Source organism: Xiphias gladius, chromosome 24, assembly GCF_016859285.1.
Source record: "Xiphias gladius isolate SHS-SW01 ecotype Sanya breed wild chromosome 24, ASM1685928v1, whole genome shotgun sequence".
NCBI classification, from domain to species: domain Eukaryota; kingdom Metazoa; phylum Chordata; class Actinopteri; order Istiophoriformes; family Xiphiidae; genus Xiphias; species Xiphias gladius.
Genome location: NC_053423.1, coordinates 13,848,843 through 13,873,254, shown reverse-complemented (window position 1 = coordinate 13,873,254; position 24,412 = coordinate 13,848,843). Strand labels below are relative to the sequence as shown.

Below are 24,412 nucleotides of genomic sequence, written 5' to 3'. Positions count from 1 at the left end.
TGATGCTGTCTTGTGGTATGGAGTACATTTGTGTGTGTTGTTGCATGTGGTTTTTAGGGCGGCAGAGCTGTCTTTGTGCGTGTACTGACTGTTATATAGAGAAGTTTACAAAAAGGGCTGGAACTCTGGAACAAAGAGACCCATTGGTGCTTCACCAACCTCACCTTGAACTTAATTCCATTTTTTTGTTGTCAAAATGTAATTTGTACAACAAATCCTATTGCAAGTCCTATTGCTTACATTTAACTGAAATACTAAAGATTCATGTTTATGGGTAAGTGACAAAACACACAAACTTCAAGTTTTTAATGTGCTGCGTTATATGTGAGTATTATTAGTTTATGATTTGTGTCCAAAAAAAGGTTTTGTAAATGGCCCTTTTTCTATTGAAGTTAATGCTGCGCTGTTCATCTTACAATCTATGTTTTTAGGGTCAGCAATCAGGTTTGGCTATTGTGCCAATGGAGCTTTATGGCTGATTTAAAATGAACAAAATAAGAGCTTTTCTTTTTTTCACTGCAGCAACATTCAGGCTGTAAGATATGACACAAATAATCTCTAGAAGCACAGTTCATGCATAGTTACAGCGGAGCCAGCAATGTGTGTTCACTAGTAGCCTATGATACAATATGCTACACCCAACAACTCACCTACAGTGCTTCCCTGTGACTTTTCATGTCATTTCATTTCTTCTGTTTTAAATTATATGAAGTCAAAATTTGGTAGCTTCTTCTTCCTTGCCTTTTTTGGCACATTGCTACGCTTCTTTGTGTGTTACTGCCACAAACTGTCGATCGGCGGAATAGCACGGAATCGGCGGCATGTATGTTCGCATGCTGTATATCGCAGCACCCACATACTCGTGCATGATGCAAGCAAAACAGGGAACCAATCGTCAAAACATCGCTCTCCAGTGACAGTGGTGGTAAAAAGCTCCATGGGGTGCCTTTAAGTAGTGGACAGATGATTCCTCCTGTAAGGTCCTTTGTCCTTAGTAACACTTGTGGTACATGATTAGTAATAGTAAGGTTTTTGAATTTATAAATTTTGAATAAATACCACCATCAAGAAAGGGTTTTTATGTCAGAGATGCATAGTTTTGCTTAAAGCATCATTTATGTTTGTTCATGAAAAGTTAGTTTTGGTAGAATTCTCAGTAGTGTCTTGCTGTCGTCAGTTTGAAACCCTCATAACACCAAAATTCCTACAGTAGCTAAGAAAATAGGCTTATTTTATAACTGACCACTGTGAAGTTTTGAGTTCATCTAGTCTGTTTTTGAAAGGCTTTTTTAGTTGCAATAGACTGAACCTCCTTCATTTGAAATGTAAACATGAAAATCTTCCAAATTTGGGTTACAAGATTTCAACAGCCAGATCCAGAGCCTAGACCCTGACTTTCTAAATTTATGCTGTGTTGAAAAACGGTTTTGTAATTGTTTCCATGCACTCGTGTAATATTTCTGTGTATTTATATATTTTAATAGGCAATTTAAATAGGCAGTGTTTCTTAGTATTAGTCTTACCTACAACATGACATGTTCATCACCCAAGGCCTTTACAAAATGAATTTTGTTTCCGTACTTTGCACAACTTGCCATCAGTGTTCATGGCTCATGATTGTTACTCACTTGTGTATGTGTTTCTCTAACCAAGCACTTACTCATTCCTCTTTGCGTCCCTCTCCAGCAGAGTTCCAGTAACGGAGCTCCAGAGGGCCACAAGGTGGAGGGCGGTTCCCTCAGCCCAGAAGCAGTAGAGGAGCAGCGGTTGGTGGACAGCAAGCGTGTTGGCCGGGACCCTGACACCCGATCAGTGTCCCTGCTAGAGCAGAAACGCAAAGTGGTCTCCTCCAGCATTGATGTCCCTCACGCTAGGTAGGACTGTGTGTGTGTGTGTTTGTGTTTTTGTGTGTGTGAGTGTGTGTGCGTGCGTGCGTGTGTACACAATCATACCAGTTCTTTGACAATGAGTCTGATTCCTCACCTAGAGGGAGTTTGGCTTGAGTTCATACAGAGTTCATTGAAGGTTTATGACATAGATGTGTCATCTCACAAATAAGCCTGAGTTGAGTTTATGTGGGCTGACATCCCATTTTTTCATGTGATCTTTGAAGCCATTTTGGCAGCCCACTGAATGCAATGTCATTTGACAGGGGTCCACTTTTACTCCATTACATATACATATTTTATTGTATGCCATCATACACTACACATCAATAATGTCTCTATGTTGGAATGAATAGTATTCTTAATCTAGTGGCAAAATTTAGTTAGTCTAAGATTGTATCCCTGTCCTAAATATTGATGGGTTGTGTGCAAAATGTCGTTTTTGGTTGAATCCCATGTCGTTGCCTCAACTTTCTGAAGCAGTTATGGTTATAGTTTTAATTACATGCCTCTGGTGGTTTCCCAAATTATAAAAGTGGTGCAAAATGGACTCAAGGCCATGAGAGTCAACAAACATAGTAAATCACTTCACTTACCCTCTCCGTGTTTCCTGCTCCACAGCAAAGATGCTACAGACTTATACGTACTGTGGCCTTCTAGCAAAGATAGACATAGGAACAAATACGCTTGAAATTTTTGCGGGAGAACAGCTATCGCTTTCTTGTTTTATTTAAAATGGAGTACATCATCCACCTGATCCTGCTGTACGTAACACAGAGCCCTATACAAATGAACAGTTACTGTGTTATGATGCATGAGCTCTTCCCTCACACATTAAGCGATTCTTGACTCCATGCACACACACACACACACACACACACACACAAAGACAAATATTATTTTAAGATGGTCAGCATAATTTGCAACTGAAGCTTGTCCACAATAGGGCAATTAAACTTTAATAGGCAGCAGTGAACGGCAGTGAAGTGCCATCTAATAAAAAACAACACTCTTTCACTATTAAATGTGAAACACTAAAACCGTGTAAAGCACTGCACTATTATCGAACATCACTCCCCACTACTTGTCTCCTGCTGCTGGAGGACTCCAATCGATGGCAACTTGCTGAAAAGTATAGTAAAAGTCATCCATTTGGAGCAGCTTTATCACTGCATCCTGAGCCCCGCTTTAAATTTAATAGTTATTTGTTGTTGAATCATTGATTTGGTTCTCTCTTGTTGCCCATTAAGAGGAAAAATCTCTTTTTAAATTGAATCTATCACGTGGATTAGACACCTGGCCTACTATAATTATCTCCTTGCATAGGGATTGCAATAATATTGATATTTATATGGTTATTGTGGAATGACTTATTGATTATCTCGCTGCCCTTGCACAAGTTGAGCTTGTTGCCTCAGCTCAGGGACAACCACTTCATAAACCAAGTTCCTGTTTATTCTCCTAAGAAGACCATCTAACAACAAGAAAGCCAGGGGTCTTATAAATCAGAATTTACTCTCAAGAAGCAATAATCCTGATATCATGGAAAGCATGACCTTTTAAAAAGCTTCACATCTTTTCAGCTATTAGTATAGGCACACACTTACAAAATTTCAGTAACACACCCAAGCTGTGTCCCCAGCCAAAATTCCAACAGGAATGTGCCAGAGTTTGCTGTGTTTTTATTCAGCCTGCCGAGGCATCTTTGAAGCATCAGAAGTATTATAAATGTCAGCAATAGTCCTCCCATAAGTAGAAACAAACAAAACAAAGGTTAAATTTACTTTTGGTTAGAAGCTATCAGTGTGTTTCAAATTTTTATTGGGTGTTTCAATAGTGTGCTGAGCTTTGTCTTTCTCTGTCTGTACCTCTAGCTTTGGAATTAGTTATCTCCTGCCAGGTAAGTGAAAGCCATGTATAGGTAGGGCACCCTCAATCTGAGATCAAAAATTAGGGTGTCCTCAGTTTTCTGTGGAAGTGAGATCTCACATTTAACTCTCTTCTTACATATTTCCTACTTTGAAATATCCTCATAGTTAAAGTTCAGCCAGTTCATCCCTTCTTAATGTCACAGATGTTTTTTATGTATTAATGAAAAGTCCCAATTTTTAGCCAACAGCATAGACTTGACATCTAATTATTTTGTGTATAGCACTTCAAAGCCTGGTGCTCAAAATCCAAAGATCTACTGTGCTTGTCAAGTGCTAAATCAAACCCGCTGCAAAACCAGACTTCAACAAAAAAAAGAAAAAATCCATTTCAGCCCAATTTATAAAGTGCACTTGCACAATCGACAACATGGAAAGTTCATTCTTGCCACATCTTAGGAGCCTGAGCTCTTTTCTCAGACATCCCTATAGTGACCTCTTCAGTGAACAGCACCATTATTGCCTTAAGATTAAAATCCATGGCTCTCATCCTCTGCACACCTGTGACCGATTTTCAGCCCTGCTCCAGCACCAGGGAAGAAATGGTGTCACCACCGACCACAAAGTAATGTTTATCTGTAATGGAGACAAGGGGGGAGAAGGAAGCAGGCAGGCAGCTTGGCGGGATGGTGGAAAAAAGGACAAGGAGGTAACAAGGATTGAGGGAACTGTTGGTGTGTGTGTGTGTGTGTGTGTGTGTGTTGTGTGTTGTGTGTTGTGTGTTGAGAAGGACAGGGAGGTAAGGAGATGGAGAGAGCACATCTAAGAGTGTGTAGCAGTGAAGATAACAGCAAAAGAGAGAGGAGGGAGAGAATGCCCGAGGATTTCAGAGCTAACTCTCCAGAGAAGTCTGACCTTGAGGTTGTTAATTGCACTCTGAAAAGTTCCCTCTCTGCTGGTGATTTACCAAGAAAATGTCTGGCTGTTTGATGGCTCTCTAGGCCCCTTGTAACCCAGATACAATAGGTTTCCTACCTCACTGGGAGTCACTGAAGTACCCCAATGTCTAATCTGCAATCACTGGGAAAATAGAGGAAAAATGACAGTGTGCTGTATAGATGTTAGACCTCAGGGGGTTTGTGTAGCTACATTTCACGGGTCTGTCAGCCGGTCCAGCTCTCATTACTTTATTGAGTAGCTTCCTTCATTGTATTTGTTTACAGCACATTTCTTTCACCCGCATTTTGTCAGATCTTGCACCAAAAATCAATAGGTGTCATTCGATGATTGACCTATTTTCTGCATTGCCCCAACTCCCAAATGCTCAAAGAAATGGTTTCCTTTATAAAACCTTTTTAAAGGTGCTGCTTCTCAAGATGCAGAGGCAGGAATTGCTCGCTGTGGCAGATTTCTGATTTGTTTACGCCATACTTTTTGTCTGATTCTCTCTGTAGTGAATGCTCAGATATTTCTACACGTTGTCAGACTGTGGTCTTAGCCAGCTGCTGGGCCTGCTCCTTCCTCTAAGGGCCTATGTTTTCTCTATGCAGGAAACAGTCAATTGTAACAAGAGCTGGTGGGGGGGAGACCAGTGGAAGAGAATGGCTTGGCTTTTGACAAATAGCATTCTGGAGACTAATTGCTAGCAGGGGAAGTGGAGTATAACCTTTAGTTGAAGGAGAAATCAAGAGAGCGCTCTGCTTATTATTGCAAAACCCAAAAACAACAGATCCGGGGGTTCAAATCCTCTCCTCCTCAGACTGCCAACAGTCAGCCCTCCCTTTCTAGCGTGAACCAAGTTTACTTACGTTTCTGAAAATAACTGGACCCCTTGCTGGCCCTCCACGCTGTTATAGTTGTTTCTTTTTTTATATCTGAGCCAAACGCAGTGACCACATTTAATTTGAGTTATGGTAACAGATCACCATTTCAAGTAGCTGTAAATTAAAGCAAAGAAGCTGGTGGGGGTAAGTGGGACAAACCTCAAAACCCAATTCGATGCCAAAGCAAAACTGTTTGTTGTTGTTGATGATTTTTATTGTTGACACATTGCTGAGCAAGCCATGTGTTCCACACTCCGAGCCTAATGCATCAACCAATTCGGACATGGAACAGGGCTAAAGACTCCCCTTCCTATGCAAAAAGAAGCCCAAAGGGACTGTCAAATTATCGTTGTCTTATGATGAAGTGACATGGCTCTGTAATCTTCCTGTTTTGCCTCTGCTGTTTTTGTCTTGTCACCTTTTTGGAACACTATTACTGCTCTTTTTTGCACAATGTGTTTGTGTTTGTGGCGAAGGAGGGTGTTTGAGTTTCGAAATAAGAGAAAGGAGGGGAGGACAGGGTGTGTGAGTGAGAGTAGTGTGGGTTCTTCATAGAGTGAGTGAAAGAGAGCAAGTGAGAAAGATGCTCACCATTTGCCAAAGAAAACAGTTTTTCTGGTTTGGATGCCAGTGGAGTTCAGAAACCATGTGATTACCATCTGAAAAGACAACTCTCACGATCTCTCCTTTTCCATTCTCTCTCTTTCTCCCTCTCATTCACCACCTCTCTCTCCCAGTGTCAATGTACTGTTATTTTATTAAACAGAGATTTTTTTTCCGCAATAATTGACTTGACCAAACCAAGTGTTTTAAGTATTCTGTTAAAACTTTATCAGATTGGCCAAACTACACACAGCTAAAAATATTAAACAGAGATGTGCTCGTATTTATATAAAAAAGGGCATTGCCCAACATAAAACATGTAATAGAGGGTTTTTGTTTTTGAGCTGCAATAATGGCTCCCAAAATTCCAAACGTTATGGGATTTTTCAGAATGACAACTTTAGCAGGCAGTTTTTTTCTGAGGGACATTGATTTTGCTGCATTGTCATAAGCAAAATGGCAAACAATTGGCTTTGAAACAGAGAGAAACACCACATTTGGTTGCAGTGTGTGCAGGCTGTAATGTCAGAACATTTCTTAATTTTTACACAGTATTAATGGGTCCTTCCGATACTGTCGTCTGTGGTGTAGTGTTCAAAATAGCGCAGACAAAAATTGGCCAAAAAAGATGTTTGATTATTCATTCTAAAAAAAAAAAAAAAAAACTGCGTTTAAACCATTCGAATATCAATTTCTGCGCATTATGTCCATAAGAGGGCAAACCAATAAAACAAGAGATAAAACTACTTCGGTGCATATATTCGAGATTTGCCCTCAGGTTGCCAGTGCCGGAATGGTATGCTAACTGTAGCTTACATTGTTTGGATACAACTTTATCTCGAAGTTCCACAATTTTGCAGTCTACTGACCAAAATCCGAAGTATTTCCAACGGCATTGTAGATTGCTTGGAGTGCAAGTCACTCTCTCTGTTGCCTAGTTTGGTTGTGAACTATCTTCCATCATTATCCCACGGTTGTTGTTGAATTATTTGCTCGTTTCAGCTTAACCTGTATTTCAATTTCAATCAGTGAAAGTGGTAGTGGCTGACTCCTGTCCCTCTTGCAAGGCACTTGTGCAGTGGCCCAGGCTCAAGCAAGAACTTGCGAGGCAGACAACTGCCATAGTGCTGCTTTTTTTTCACAATGGAATATTAATTTTCACGATCAAATGTCTTTCCTTTTTTTTTTTTTTTAAACAATTCAATTATATAATCAAATTTAGAATATTCATTGACAGCCCTAGTGCAAAACTTGAATAATGAACAGATACTGTACTGATGTATTAAAAACAATTATGTAAAGCACTTTGCAGATTAGTAAATAAAGTCATCAGTAAAATTGAACACTGACATGCTCAGTAAGGACATGTTTTACAGAAGGTTTTAAGAAGGGGTTTAAATAAATGTACATATTTAGCCAGCATGAGCCCATCAGAACAGTTAGGTTCATTGTCTAGGAGTTCTGATGGGAAATGCCTGATGTTGTTTTTAATCTTGGCTTTAGAAAATCCAATAGGGATCAACCGGTTGGTCCTAGTCTTGCTCATGTGGGGTTAAAAGGTCTGTGATAATATCTTGGTACCAGGTGCATTCATGTTTTGAAAGAGATTAGCAAAATCTTAAAATCAGTTCTGAGGGTATCATCTAACCAGTACAAACAGTCTAAAATTAGAGTGATATGATCTCATTTGTGTCAGGGTTACACATTAACTATCATATGCAATTTTTTAATTCAGATCCATTCTCTAACCTCCCACTTTCCATCTTAAGTGCCTCTGCATAATATAACTCAGTTTAATAGGACAAAATGAGATCGTTTCTCTGCTGGAAAAGAATAAATTCACAGGAGATATGAAAACCAGCTGAGACAAAAGCACCTTGTGTGGCTTAGGTTGTCATTGAAACTTTCTAGCCTGAGGGATTTTCTTGAGGGAGCACATCTTATTAAACAATGGCCTACAAGGATAACTTAAATATCATATCAGTGTTTATTGGCTCCTTCTATCTCTAAAGTGACAAGTGCCTTGTCACTGGCTCATGCTCACTGAGAAAGTTGTTTAAATTGGCTTCCTTTGTTTAACAGGATTCACTGGAGTTTGCTTTGATCAAGCCTTGAAAACCACCTCAGCTAATGGTACTGAGTCTCTAGTCAGATACAGTTGCTGAGTATTCATGGACCCACCCTGCCCTTCTGTTAACTCAGCTTTAGATTTATTGCATACAGACTAGTCAAAGATAAAGCCACCACTCCTTGTCAATATCAGTGGCACAGTAGCGAGAGCCACATCGAGTGGGCCTGCACTGGCTTATTGGACAGGTTCTGGTTCCTGAGAAAAAGGACCACCTGTGATGCCACAGGAGTGGAATTGTGAGTTTAAATTTATATGCAAATTGGCTCTTTAATTAAGCGTGCTGAATATCAGCGAGTGTGAGTGGAGGAATGGTTAACCATTGATTAGTAGACGGTCATCCCTGAAATCACTGTGCTTTTGCCAAAGCACTTGTCTGCAGCAAGCTTGTGTAGGCAATGTGTTTGTTGTTGTTATCTCAATCCGGGATTTACTTCACTTGAACAGCAAAAGACTTAGGGATACTTGAAAGTTTATTGGCGTACATCTGCTAATTACAATATCAGGTATTGAGAATAGAAAGATTGTCCTAAAATCTGTACCATTTTTCATTCTGAAGGTTCACTACAAGCAGTTTAAATGAAATCCACACTGTCAATAGTTTAAATAACGTAATTGACACTCTACAAGTTCAATGCCGATTACTTTGACGCTATTAGTGGAATTGACTTATCATGTATAACATTCATTTTGAAGCAAAAATCTATTTGCAGTTATTGATGTTGGAAATAAACATAACACAGCTTCTTAGGAGTTTGAACACCCTTTATGGCTGTCGAGAGATTGTGACTAAATCTGTTGGCCTTACAGCACCAATGCCATGAATTAACAGATGAATCAAAGCCTCACAGAAAATGTCACTAATATGCAAGTTTTTCTCCTACATCGCAGTTGTTTTATCTGTAAGGTAGTTTTGTTTTCAATCATTCCCTGCCTATCTATAATGCATAGTGCAGGGCCTCAGAGCCAATGTTTATGTGACAGTAGGCTCTGTGGGCCCTCAGTTGCCTCAGACTAATCCATAGTCCCCAGCTTTAATGGACTGATGGCACAGAATGCTGTAGGAGGAAAAAAAGCTCAGATTGATCCTATCGATGGATGAGCATTATGGTTATCCACGGTATATACGAGGTGGTACTAATTGACAGCCGTGTCAAGTGTCACACATCCTGTCCAAACAGAAGCCGTAATGAGGGGGTGAAATTAGTGTGTCGTCCACTGAACATCCATTCTCTTAGGTATAAAGTGAAATTTTAACTAAACTGGGCAGTTAAATCAGCACACTGTGTCAATGTCAGTTTGTTAAACGATGAGAAAATGTGTAATAATCATTTCACGAGTTGCATGTTGAACTAGGAAGATGGAGTCATACACCACCACCATAAAACACCTACTTTATGCTCATGTGGTACTAGCATACAGGATGAATGGGGAGTACTATTACGTTTTTGATCTGACAGTATTTGTGTAAAATTTGAGCATTACTTCAGATGATATCAATTCACTGTTTATAGCTTTGTCGTTATATATAGCATCATTGACCAAAAAGGCTAGACCATGACCATATTGTTTGGTAATTTTATTTATGTGCTGTAGGACTGCATATAGAATATTGTTTGGACCCAGTGATTTTATTTGATCACTTGTATTTTAAGTTTTCTGTATTCAATTGAAGTCAGTTAACTTGTTTTCCAATAAATCAGCAGTAAATTAGCCATTTGTGTCTATTCAAGCAGTTTTTTGCATTGGTTTTTACGTAATGAGCCAAAAAGGGAGATTTTTTTTCCCCTGTACAATAAATAACAATAAATGCTCTAACAATAAAGATGAGAAAAACAAAACTGCATGTGAAAAAACAAATCTTGAGTTCAAAATGAATAGTCTAGGGATTGCAAGTTGAATTACTGTGCACATCCTGCTATAATTTAGTGTTAATATTACTTTCCTTACACGGGCAAAGTTTTGGTTTGGGGCAAAGACATTGTGACACAGCAGGGAGGCGAAATGTTTCTCAAGTGTAACCTATTAAAAACAAACCCAACCCTGCTTAAGTACCACCTCCCCGCATTATTTCTAATTATGCCCATCAATTTCAAAGCTCCACTGACCTGTCTGTTGTGAATTATTGACATCTGTCAGGCTGACAGGTTTTATTAATTAAAATGGAGATGTACTAATTAAGAGCCCGGCATGAGGGTGTCATAATTGTAGCCCCATTTTAATTTGAGTGTTGCTCATCAATTTTATTGCAGTTTAGCAGAGTGGATGCGGCGTAACAGAGGGGTGGGCAAAGGTAGGGTGAAGGTGCCCCTGATGTGACACGTGTGTGTGTGTGTGTGTGTGTGTGTGTGTGTGTGTGTGTGTGTGTGTGTGTGTGTGTGTGTGTGTGTGTGTGTGTGAAAGTATGTGTGTTTAGGTATAGGGGAAGTAGCAATCATTTGATGCCACTCCAGCTTGCAACTTTTTCATATTGTCAGCACCACCAGCTTTAAAGACCACATGATAATGACTTCCTTTCTTTGTTCATGACAGTTTGCATGAGGACATTAATTATTCTTTGGCATAATCCAAGGAGATACTGTAAATCAAAAAATTCAATTGAAAGACAGGCCAATCCAACAACAGAACATATCAGCTGCTCAGCAAATATATTTAACATTGGGCTTTCTTAAATGTTCGTTTTAATGTTTGAGACGCTCAACTGATTAACAGGGTAGTGATATGAAAAATATTTTTTATGTGGTTCAGACACTTGCCTTAGTCTCATGCAGACACAGACTTTAAGAGGGAACAATGTAATTCCTCCCATCGGTTGCACAGTTGAGAGTCTATCTTCTGGACTTGGAATGAAATGTGGAAAAATGTTGTGTAGAACTGTGACTGCCAAACTGTTTAGTATGGCTTGTTTTGTACGGTTCAGTACATTTGTTTATTAGAGTACTTGTGTGTGCGTGTGCATTTCCTCTGACTCACATGCATCTGCAGGGAAGTTAACAGACATGTGCGTTGTGGAAGCAGTGATTTCATACGATTAATATATCAGCTCTGCCATATTATTCACCAGCGGCATCTGTCTCTGTCTCTCTCTGGCCCCCCTCTGAGTCATGCGAGAACACAGGTGTCTGTACTTTCCTAACAAATGTTGAGTTGTGCAGCCACTCAGATAAATTTCACATCTTGCCGCGTGTCCTTAAAGTCCCCCAAGCAATGTTTTGACCAACACAATCCGTCGATACTGTCAATAGTGTTTGTACTAGGGCATTCACAGGAGAGTCATTGATAATGATAGGACACCAATTACCTGCCATTTAGCCGTCTGGAAGGACAAGACGCAACACCACCCTGATAGAAGACCGACCTTGAATCCCCAAAGTGCCCTTCGGTGTTGTCAGAAGAACACATGTTGAAAGGAAAAAAGTAAATGTCAGTTATTGTCAGGATCCTAGTCAGGCTGTAAAATGTTTTAAGGCACTCTATGAGCATATTCCTGTAAATTTACACAGACACAACCACAAAAAATTAAAGTGGTGTAGCAAATTTGTACACTAAACTGTGCCTTCATATGATTCTTACTCGTGTAATGAACCAAAGCCATGACGCCTACAATAGTGTTAATTCCCAGATGTAGTATGGATTCACCTTCTGGACTAACAGATGTATAAAAGATATTTACACCACGGGAGAAGCTATAATGTGTTTAGCTCGGTGTTATGTAATTTCACCTCCAAAATAGCAAAAAGATCTTTCACACAAACAGCAATCATACAAACTTAAAGTGGTGATCATGCAACATGCATCAGAGTGCCATTCAGCACTGATTTGCTTGATTTACTATTCATTTTCTTTGGTAGAATCATCTTTAATGGCAGATAATAACAATGTAGACTACAAATAGTGATAAAGCCATTTGACATGCAGCATCTCAAGAGTTGGCATCCTGTGAATGCTGCTCAACACTGTTGAATCCAATACACAGTTAAATAAGCCAGACATTTAGTCAAAACTATCCCGCAGATGTCTTCCTCAACAAAGAGCCCTTATGTTGTGAAGAGGGAGCGATAAAGTTAATCGAAAGTTAGCCGTTTGTTAGTCTGACATCTGAGAGCCATCTGCCAGGGCCAATCTACATAAACTATTCCTGAATAGGACAACAGTAGAATATCCTTTTACTTCATAATCCAATAAAGGGCCTCCATGGTCTTTGGTGTCCCCAGTAAGATCTAAAGCTGCAAGCAGGCATCAGACCAAAACTTTAAATAACCCACTAGGCACTTCTGAAAATTTAAAGGTAATCCATCATTTTTGGGTTTCAAGATCACATAGTTGGCCAACATATACATATAATAAAACCTGACAGAGAAAAACAGATATAGCAGCTATTTCCTATTTTATCCTCCCTTAAATTGGAACTGTATATGGGAGGCTTACATGTGGACTTCAGTTGTATTGAAGCAAATAGCTTAATGTTGTGAAAATTTGATGCATGCTCCTCTCATCACATCTCAGTCTTTGGAGCCCTAATGTATTGTCCATTGCCTGCATACTGTTGTCAACTTTGCGTTTCTTTTTACTCTCTATTATTGTTGCTCCGATTCTTTTGACATTCCCCCAGAAATCAACATTTAAAAAGCCTTTAAAAGTACAACAACCTCCTTTTGTGTTACTAAAGTCATCAAACTTTAAATGGTGGACCCCAGCTTCTTCACGAACGTTTCAAATCATAATCGGCCCTCACCACACATCCACCTTACCTTTCAAATAAATTGTTGTATCTCTTCCCTGTAGGGGTTCTGTGTAAAATTCTCTCTCTCTGTCTTTTACTCACACTCACTTTCTCTTTGAAGAACAAAGGATGGCAGAGAGAGAGAGAGAGACATTTGTCATTAGCTTCACTACCTTCACCTGCAAGCTGGCAGGCAGTGGCATGGTTACACCACACACACAGACACACACACCCTGAAGGTAAAGGTTAGTTTTTCACTGTTCTGCTTATCTTCAGGTTGTCCCTTGTCACTGTACAGAACAGCTTGTAAGGGCCTAAACACTCAGCAGTGGCACTTTTGGCTTTGGGGTTAATATAGTATGTGGGTGTATGTGAGTGTTCACATCCAGGGTGGTGTTGGAATTCAGAAGACAGCTGGTGCATTTGCCCCCTCAACCCCCATTGGGAGAGGTTTTTCAGGCCATCTCCTGTTTTCCTCAACACACAAACACCACCCCCAGCACCCTAGAGCTCTTAATATCAACAGGGCAGCAGTTTGCACAAATTGCAGACTTATCACCTCCCTCCCTCCTTCTCTCCCGTCCCTCCCTGTAAACAATGGGAGCGAGTGACTTTGGTCACGTGAGCTACCAGCATCTGCAGACGAGGTTGTTGTTGTTTTGATTTGGATTCCACATGCTGAACTTGACTTCCATGTGAGCGGCACTTTGTGTGGGCAATCATTTTAGACGTTTGAGTCGGGTGGGACTCCGATGTTCTGCCAAACTAGAGGGAAGGAAAACCAAACTAGAGTTCCGCCTGCAGAACTCGTGTGTGTGTATTTTTGCATGTGGTCCTGAGTGTGTATTTGTATGCGTGTGTGGATCGCGGTAGCTTTGGCAGCATTACCTCACTATTAGCTGGAAATGGATGTGTTTACCAGGGGTTTCTCTCGTTCTCTCGCTCTCTCGCTCTCTCTCTCGCTCTCTCTCTCTCTCTCTCTCTCTCTCTCTCGCAAGCGTTTGAGGCTCACAGCCTTGATGGAGGGAAACATAACACCCCCATTAGACACACATACACACACACACACACACACACACACACACACACACACACACAAAAGCACTTTCTGGAGTTTAGGTCTGCAAACATTAAAGGCACAGACATTCACACATACAATCAAACTGTGTTACGCAGCCATACTCCTCCATATATAGTGGGTCTTTGTAGGAAGGGTGGTGATTTGAGTAAAATACTCCATTACTCAACTCGAACCCCACACACTTTCATCCAGTAAGAATTTTTTCTCAGGGAACTCATTGTTTTTATATCACCTGCTGACTTGTGCCATGTTTCATGTTAGTTAAAGCTAAATTTTAACTAAATAAAGTTACATTTTCACTAATCTGAATACAGTTGTACAGTGTATTTTATTTAATGTATTGTACATGTCAAAATAATATTAAGATTTTGTGTAGCTCTTTGTCATCTGTGAGCCAATGTTTTAGATTATATTGGATTAGAGGTAAATGTTTTTCTATGTTTAATCTGTGCCGTGCTGTCATAAAAGATCATGTCTCACTGATCATCACTAAAACAAAGAGCAAACTGGAAAAACTCCTCTTCTTCCTCCCTCTCTCCCTTTCTTTCCTCACCCTTCTGTTTCAGTTTCTTATACTTACAGTACACTTTTCCTCTCAATGTCCATTTCCCACCTTTTCTTTTTTATGTCCTCCGTCTCTCTTTCATAGTACGCCTTTACCTAGATGGCTGGATGAGCTCTCCATTGTTGCTTTTCACCTTTCTCTATTTCTTTCTCCCTCCTGGTTTCACCTCCCCTGACTGGCTCTACTCTATCTTGTGTTCTCCATCTCTGTTTTCCCGCTCATTTCCCCTTTCGTTCCCCCATCATTCTCCCACCCTCCCACCCTCTAGCCCTCCCTCTCTTCCTTTGTCTCCTCTCTCCGCTGCCTGCTTTGTGTGTGTGTGTGTGTGTGTGTGTGTGTGTGTGTGTGTGTGTGTGTGTGTGTGTGTGTGTGTGTGTCCTCTGACTGACAGAGCGAGATGTTAGCTCACTGCTGAGCTGTGTGTTGGTGTTGTAGAAAAGGCAGTGTAGCTAATTTACACTAGCATATGAAATCTATAGCGACAACGACTGTGAGGCGAGTATAAGTTGTTTGTCTGACTGTTCTCTGATAAACAACTGTGTCGAATTTTGGCAACGAGGCATTCTCAAAATTGGAATTCTGCCTCCTCACTCCACAAATTTCAGTACTGTCTAATTGCTTCCAGTTGGCTGTTTTCACAAGGGAAATGTTAGTTATATAGAAGATAGCTGTAATTAATAACACAGAAATTAACATTTGGTGTACCGAATATGCATACAGATTCTATACCCACAAAACATACCCACACATGCACATTTCTAATTATGTATGTAAATATGCCAATCATTTGCAGTTAACCCCCACAGGAAGGGTTAATGATTAATAATGGGTGCACAGTCACACATTTACAACTGATTATGATATCAAAGATAGACCGATAGGCAGCAAAGAGGAATCCTTGACTCAGTTGTGTTTCATGTCATTTACAACCCAAGTTTGTCATGTTTTTGTTTACATTTTGAATGCAGGTAGTTGTAATTGAAGGTATGCAGCGTTGACCCTAATGCTTAGTGACAATTGGCATGTAGGTGGCTGAAACTGTCCATCAATTGCCTTGCCTGCGGCTGCTCAGAGCGTTAGCACTGAAGACGTGCATGGCATACTGACACTCACAGGTGGTGGGAGTGCAACTCAGGAGTCCAGACATATTTATGTAGCTTAAGGACTTTACTTTGTCTAGTTTCCTGTTTTGTTGTTGCGTTTATTAATTGGAGGGGCATTTAGAAAATCCTTTTGTAAGTTGAAATCACTCCCACATAAAGGCGCAGGCTATTCTTTGAAAATTGCTGATGTCCTACGCAATAAAGAATAATCAATAATGCAACTGTAATGTGAAGCATTTGTATTTGTTTGTAGGACTGATTGATTCCTATGATATCTGCTTTTGCCAATGCCTCTGTCTGTTCTTTTGTGCCGTAAAAAATTTCCACTGTAGACACTTTCCAAGATTACAGTTTTGTGTCCCTCAATTAATAGTTAGAGTGGATTGCTAAACTATGTGTCACTACCCAATGCTCTTAGTTGAAAAAAATGTATGTAAATTGATAGAAGTTCCCTTTGACTGTTGCCCTGTACTCACAGCAAAAAGCCCCCTGAACAGCAGTGAGCTCTTTGCTCCTCTTTGTGTCATATTTGATGCAGCACCTCCTGCTAGGCAGTGTACAGACAGCCTTAACTCTGAGAACGTGCTTCATAGGAGACATTATGTAGTTAGAGTACTAGAAACAACACCAGAATTTACACAAACAAAAGCCTAGACAGTTGAAGACAGTGCTCTTTGGACAAGAATTGATAGTGACTATATTTCATAATCCATATTAATTATTTTACTATTAACGTGTTTGTTTGTTTTTTGTGATTAAAGTTGCAAATACAGCAATATCTGTCTGTCTCTATCATGACACTAAATGGGATGTGTAGTAGTTTCATTGTATAACCAATACATGAAGTATCAAAGCAACTTCTTATGTTGTACTCATGATATTATGAAAGCATAATTTAGAAAAGTGTTAATTTTAAAGTTCATATAAATTTACTGAAATTGCTTTAACATAATTGCCTTTAGAAATACGAGCATTTGCCTTATATGGATGCATCTATATAGGATAATGGAGCAGAGAAATCTTTATGTGAACTTGTTGACATGGTTGAGAGGGAAGGGGTGGGCTCTCACTCTGTCTGTGTTTTTTTTTTTTTTTTTGGTGTCATGCTGTCTCTTCACGCTCGGTGGCACATCCTCATACCACACAGCAGTAAATTAATCAGAGATGATGCTCGCCTGATGGAAACCTTCCCCCAAAACATACCCTTGCCCTCTCTGTCTCTCTCTCCCTTTCTGTCTCTGTCATTGTTTTTCTCTCAAACACCTTTTCCATTGCCAGACAAAGACTCAACAGAAAGGTCATCCAAATGCGCTTGTTTATCTTAATTTAAAAAGTGATTCTTTCTGTCCTTTACCAACAACTATCAAGTTGCCAGTGGGCAAGGCACTCACTCGCTGCTTCTCCAGTGTGGCTGTACAGTGGCTACAACATTTGAAGACTGTAATTGTAGGTTTGAGTAACTGTGGGTGTCAAGAAGGGCAAGAATGGCAGAAAACCACATCTCAGTTAACTTTTTCTGGGCAAGTAAAGGTTAAAAATTGCAAAAATAGTGAGTAAACTGGGTAGGAAGAGAGGAAGGTTGAGAATGGGAGAGAGAGGGAGAGAAATAAAGGGGGAGGGGTGTCAGTAAAAGGCCTTTAGGTAAATGTTGAAGTGGCGAGCAGATCCTTTGTCCTGCCTGGAGGCTGTTTGAGGCGATTGGACCAGCTGATAGGCCTTTTATTATGCTCTCCATCAGCTCAATCTCCGGGGCATTTATGAGCACCTTCAGCAAACACACACACACTCACATGCACGCTGACACACAGAGCTACCCCCTCCTTCGAGGTGTAATTGGGAAAGAGGCCCCTTCCTCCAGTGTGTGTGTATCACTCTCCTGGGAGCTGAGGGGCTGGAGGTGTGTATGGAAGTGTGGGTGTGTGTCTGTCTGCGTCTGCTGTGGTTATAGCCAAGGTGTTTATAATCAAGCTCAGTAGTAATAAAAGGGTGCTTGTGTGTGTTTATGTCTGTGTGGTTTATAGCACTTATTGGCAGGTTGTGTGTGTGTATGTGTGTGTATGTTTGTGTGTCCAGAAGGCAGGTGGAGAGAAAGGAGCATTCGGGGGTGACTCGTGCTGCTCTTACGACCTCCATTATCACCACCAAAATTGCACTAAACACTGTAACGAACACACAAGCACACAAACTGATGAGGTGAGAGGTAGCTGGAGGAGCAGGTTCCCCCAATCCTTGAAGGAGGAAAGGGAAAAAAGGAGAATGTGGGAAATGTGGAGGTAGACAGAGGAGACCTTGATTAGGCTCGGTTGCTCCAACTCTGACGTGGTGGCCTTTCATGAGCCTGCATTCAGTAAGATCATTTTCCACTATTAATCTGTTCATTCACAACATAGAGTACAAAACAAAAAATTTCTTGGATAATTTCACCAGGAAAGAAAAAGAGTCATCGTAAGTGCTTACATGTAAAATGTGACACCTTGTCATAATGACTTTCATTACTGAGATGAAAAAGAACAATTCTTGTGTATAAAATGCTTAGAAAGTATCATAAAAAGTAACTACGAGTTTGTAACTACAAGTATTACAAATTAATATGGTAAAGATATTGTGATTATATAGGATCATAGTTAATTTAAGTTTATTCTCCGAAAATGTTGTGGCATGTTGTGTGACACTGCCACAAGTATGCTTTTTGTGGTGCAAAATTAATTTTGTTCACAAAATGCAATATGTAACACGTGTTGCTCCATATTTTGTCTTAAAGGAATAGTTTAACATTTTGGGAAAAACAGCAACTTCACAGCAAGCCAAGAAATAGTCCGAAACACAACCCCCCTGTAAACCACAACACAACATTTTTACACTTTGTTTTTGTGTGGTTTAAACAAATGAGAGATAATGTGTTAATTAGTGAGCTTTAACAGTTCTGGTAGGTAGATTTTGTCACCTTTGGACAGACTTGAGCTAGCTGTGTCCCCCTATTTCCAGTCTTTGTGCTAAGCTAACCAGCTTCTTGTGGTACCTTCGTATTTACTGAACAGTTTTGAGAGTGGTATAGGTCTTCTCATCTAATTCTCATCTGTCAAAATATGCCTTTACTTGTCTAAGGTACTAGGGCGCCAGCGGATATTTGAGTCCCTAGTCAACAGCTCAACAGCTAAGATACAATAAATATCTATTATGAATATCGATTGCTAATGTCTTTCAAGTATTACACTGATAAAATATTACATATACAATGTCTCAAAAACTATTTTGCGTAAAAATATGAACTCCAAATTCAAGTATACTTAGTTGGCTTTGATTCTGGAGGTCCCTTTGAACCATACGTATCTAGTGCCTATGTGACTGAGGTCAATAAGCTCTCTGTAAGAACTATGATGTAGAAATTAGGCGCTGTTTTGGGTCAGTCATGCTACAACACAAATAATAATGCTACACCAAACCTAAGGGAAAAGAGCAGAACAAAGAGATGGAGAGAAAGGCATCCTCTGATGTTTGCTTTCCCAGCTACGCACTCTCAGGCTCTTCATTTACTCCATTTCTGATACAGAGCTCAGATACTTCACTCCTCGAGCCACTTCCTTTTGTTTACTCCAACACTGTATCATATGGACGGACAGTGTTGATCCAACATGGGGTGGGGGGGGGTTAAGAGAGAGACAATTGAAAGAGAGGAGGGGTAGAAAGACATATGGAGCAAGACAGAGGAAGAACAGAAGGGATAGAGAGGGAATATTTACCAGCTAGCCGCTCTAAAGGTCGTCATGACTCTCATAGCTGATGCCTTTGTTCGCATCAGTGGACGACCCCCTCACTACACATACTTACTCTCTCTCTCCCTTCTCTCTCTCTTTCTCACACACGCATTCATGTAATATCACATTTGCCGGGAAGCGTTTGGGCATCCATGCACGCAGGTACTTGCAAGCAGAAACATAAACATCTCACAGAAAGTGACACATCTACTCACACACAATCATACACAATCATGCATTCACATGCACACATGAGGCTAAACGATTAGCTTGGAGCAGTGAGATCCTGTGTATTCCCTCTTCTCATTAGGGCATACAGCAACATCAATTCAGGGAAAGCTCATCACTTGCCGTGTGTGTGTGTGTGTGTGTGTGTGTGTGTGTGTGTGTGTGTGTGTGTGTGTGTGTGTGTGTGTGTGTGTGTGTGTGTGTGTGTGTGTGTGTGTGTGTGTGTGTGTGTGTGTGTGTGCGCGCGCCAACCCGGGTTATCCCTACTTCCACCTCCTACCCCTCTTTCCTTTTCCATCTCCCTCATCATCATGCTTTATATTTTAAATGTGTCTCCATCAATGCACCTATTACATTCATTGATACCTTTGTATCTTAAGAATATGAAAATCTCTTTTCCAGGGTTTTGGCTGTACAATTTTTATGTTTGTGACATTATTGACTGCTGTTTTGTTGTTCTTATGCGGTTGTTGTTTTTTTTTTTTTTTTTTTAAAGTATTTTGTGGACTTCTTTTTACTTGTATAAGATAGGATAAAGTAGGCAGACTTGAAGTGGGGATTTTGCAATTACATGGTCAGCATCTTAAAACCCTTGGTTTCAGGAAACCCCATGTGGTTGGTTTTGAGTGTTTTTTTTCCCATCTTGTGCTGGAAGTCAGGAGATTATGTGGCATACTATGAATTGATAGCTCTCAGTCTCCTTGTGTGTAGGATGATTGATAATTCAGACAACATTGTGTGCAGTTTACGGACATCAGTTTGCATGATTTTCTAGTACACAAGTTCAAATAGAAAACAGATCCAAATCACTGCTTTTTAAAGCTGCTGATGTAAATTTAGGTGGTACAGTTTCACCGTAAAAGAGGAGACAAGGCTGTATTTGTTTTTCACGTCTCACAGTATTTTCTTACTTGTCAAGGTGTTTATTTGATTCAAGTGTAAATTCTGTGCCGGGGGAAAGCACGCGAAGGTGCAACGATAGCCCTGTCACAGGGGATTAGTTAAGTGCATCAAGACACAAGAGGTAAATGCAAAAAAATATACCAAAACATAACAGTGCAAAAACAACTGGGCCTGTGTCTTAAGTGAAAACAGGAATCAAGACTGTCGGCATTAAAATATAAAGCAATAATCATATAATCAGTATTGCAAACATGAAGCGCAGTTTGTGGGGACACAGGCGATATTGGCCTTAGTATTGGGAGGTGTGGAGAAATATGCAAAAAAAAAAAATTTCTTCTGACAGTTAAAGATTGAAGTGAATGAATGTGTAATTAAATTTGTTAAAACCTCTCCCAGTTATCTACATCGCTGCCCATCATCTCTCTGCATCAATCTAACTTTGAGTTGTTTTTGTTTTGCAGCCCTCAAGTCTGTGTTCCACTCGTTATTCTCGGCACCTGCTACTGTAATATTTGATAAGGGGGCACCCTCTTAGTGGTGTGTGTATGTGTGTGCGGGGCCCAGAGGCTAGAACATAGGTCGGACCTCCAACCTATAGCACCAATCTAGGGCAAAACCACTAAGTGTGCGTGCACACATGTGCGTGTGCGTGTGTGTGTTTATTCACCAAAAAGCCAAAAGGGTAGGATGTATGTAAGAACCCCAACTTATAGTGCAAATCTAGGGCACACTACTGAAGCGTGTATGTATATGTATGTGTGTCAATCAAAAGGCACATAAAAAGGTAAAGTGTAGTGGAGAGAGTGGATGATCATTTCCCCTTATCTCTGCCGCTCAAGGGGTTAACCCTGTCTTTGTGGATGTGAAATGAGAAGAAGTCAGGACTTATATACATCAACCTGACAGACACACGTGCACACACATTCACTCACTGAAATCCCGGTTCTCTACCCTGTGGCTCTTTTCCTGTATGAAAGCATACCCAAAGACTATAGTCTTTCAACTTAACCATCCCCGCATCTGAGCCCTTAACGTGTCGCTATGCACAGTCTGGCTCTCCTTTTTCACGACATGTTACCATTTAGTTCAAAGGTCATCCATTCACACAAAGTAGGCTGACACGGTCACAGACACATACTCAAATAAACAAAAAAGGGTTGCATGCCTCTTTTTATGCTCTCTCATAACCTCCACCGAGGAGGTTATGTTTTCACCCATTTCTGTTTGTCTGTTTGTTCGTCAGCAGGATTATGCAAAAAGTACTGAACTGAATACCTTCAGAACAGCAACCTTCTGGGTTTTCAAATATCGCAGAGTATTTATTATTTCAGAGAAACAGGTGCTTTCCTCTGTAAGAATGTACTGGTAATACATGAGGGGTGCATACTGTGGCTAACTGCTACTTAGCATTTGTAGCCGTTATGAAAAAATGACCTAATATAGAAGGCGCGCGTGTAGATTATAAACCAACAATTAGTTGCGCAGTAATATTCTTCATGTTTTTTTTTTTTTTTTTTTTCCCAAGTCATTTTTAAGCCCCACAGACATCATGACAAGTGCTTGTGACTGTTTCAATGTAGCTCCAGTAGACAGTTTGGCCCAGATGATGATGATGATGATGATAAAAATGTGACATTTTATGCTGTAAAAAATGAAATAAAGCGTAGGGTCTTTTTTCACCACATTTATCGGTACATTTGTTTAGTTAACCGTTACTATTACTGTTCTAAGTGGAGGTATTTGTTTCTCCCCCATGCATTTGTCTAATGTGTGATCTAATTTCCAATTTCATGTTTGCATGAGTGAAAGTCTTGTCTCTCTCTCTCTCTGTGTGTGTGTGTGTGTGTGTGTGTGTGTGTGTGTGTGTGTGTGTGTGTGTGTGTGTGTGTGTGTGTGTGTGTGTGTGTGTGTGTGTGTGTGTGTGTGTACTTGTACTTGTACTTGTACTTGTATCTTTGTGAGGACCACTTGAGTTACATACCTTACGGAGTGAGGACATTTTGGGAAAGTGAAGACATTTTGGCCTGCCCTCTCTTTCTGACACACCTTCAAAGGGCTGTTTGAGGGTTAAGACTTGGTTTTAGGGTTCAGGTTAGAATTAGGTTTAGGTTAAAGAACAACACAGAGGAGGGAAGCTGTTTTGTCCCACTGCTTTCTGTGATACTGAAGATCTGCTTTACTCCACGTGATGAATAGAGACTGAAAAACACACATTGTATACCTGTAATGAATTGTACACAGAGAAAATTGTATGTGAGAGAACGGCAACGGTGTGTCAGCATGGCAGTTTCGACTTATTTAACCATTTACAGCATGAGCACATTTCATCCGCTCTTAGTGCAGGACAAAGGCAAAGTTAAAAAAACTTGGTTGGATGTGCAGATATAAGCGAGCTGATTGTGTTGATCAGCAAATATTTCAGTGCAGCTACTGTACAGATATAACTGTCTGTCTGCAGACACATGAGGAAATAACAAACACATTCACACAGAGGGTCTCTGGCTCCATGCCCAGCCAATGTCCGCCGCACCCTGTTTTGCTCTAACCAGAGGGCATTCACTAAAAAGTGTGTGTCTGTCTGAGCGTGTGTTTGTTGTTTAAAAAAAGGAGAACGAGCAAACATCGTGTGTCTGTTTCCATCTGCACGTACTGTTGCTTACTCATGTGTAAAATGTCTCTGTATTTAGCTGTGGATCCTTTACCCAAGCGTGAGTATGACTTTGTGCGTTTGTGTTGGTTTGTGGTTGGAGGACGGAGAGCGAAAGGGAGCTAAAACATGCTAATACATAATCAGCTAATTAGCTGCTAGCAAATACTGGTGATTAGACATGGTGTGGCTCTCAGCAATAATATTGTTGAGTCTTAATGACTTGATCATCTACTCTAATCTATACGTGACCAGCCTTATACATTCAGTTAGCCTTTTTCCGCACAGTGAATTAAAGTGGATTGAGTAGATTGTTCAAGGAAAACAAAATGAACACTTTGCCCTGCCTTTTGAGAGTTTATTAGGGAAAATCTACCAAAGCCTTGTATTTTGTAATATCTGCAGAATAGTCCGTGTTCTTTGGGTTTGATTAATATTAATCGCACAAAGCAATTTCTTGAACACAGTCCTGTTTCCGCCTTTGATCTTGAACGCTTTGAAAGTCAGCAAGCACTCATAAAAATGTCTTCATTGCCTTCTCTTCACTAATGAAAATGAAATCTAGCAGCTTTGCCACACAGGCATGTTCTGAGGCTCTGCTGTCTTTTTTTCTTTCCCCTAAAGCAGAGAGGACACCAAGGAGTCAGCTCATCTCATTTTCTAGTTTTTGTAGTTAAAAGCATGTTAAGGTCCACTGTTAAAATATAGCTGATATAACACACAGATGGCGTAGCATGACCAGCAAGTTAGGAGAGCAGCAGCTCCAGTGCTCTGTGTGTGTCTACACAGGAGGCATTTAGAACCATATAGCACAAGTAAAACAAGAGCTGTTATACATCCTATGTAGACAGCTGGATTGAAAACAAGAGTGCATCTGTCCTGTCAGACACACGAGAGACAGACAACTGAAAAACACAACAATTTTCCTCTTAATAGTTGCTTTGTTTCAAACTGCTGCCTTTTCATGTTACCAGTTTACTGTTTGGAAAAAAATTGAATGCAGGATTTGTTTTATTTTTTCATTAATCAACTGCTTTATCATGTCTATAGAAATGTCAACCAAACAACCATGTAACTGTCTTTTATAAAAGTGTCCAGC

At 40.2% G+C, this 24,412-nt stretch overlaps 1 protein-coding gene across 3 annotated transcripts in view; it reads left to right on the top strand.

Moving 5' to 3' along the window:
* The window catches only part of znf704 (zinc finger protein 704), a 51,919-nt gene that overhangs the window by 5,228 nt on the left and 22,279 nt on the right, over positions 1–24,412 (top strand). For 2 of the 3 annotated variants that reach the window (XM_040122769.1, XM_040122771.1), the window contains exon 2: positions 1,687–1,874. In XM_040122769.1, coding sequence (XP_039978703.1) covers positions 1,687–1,874 — 188 coding nt within the window. The remainder of the gene's footprint in view (positions 1–1,686; positions 1,875–24,412) is intronic. The other variant, XM_040122770.1, reaches the window with a different exon arrangement.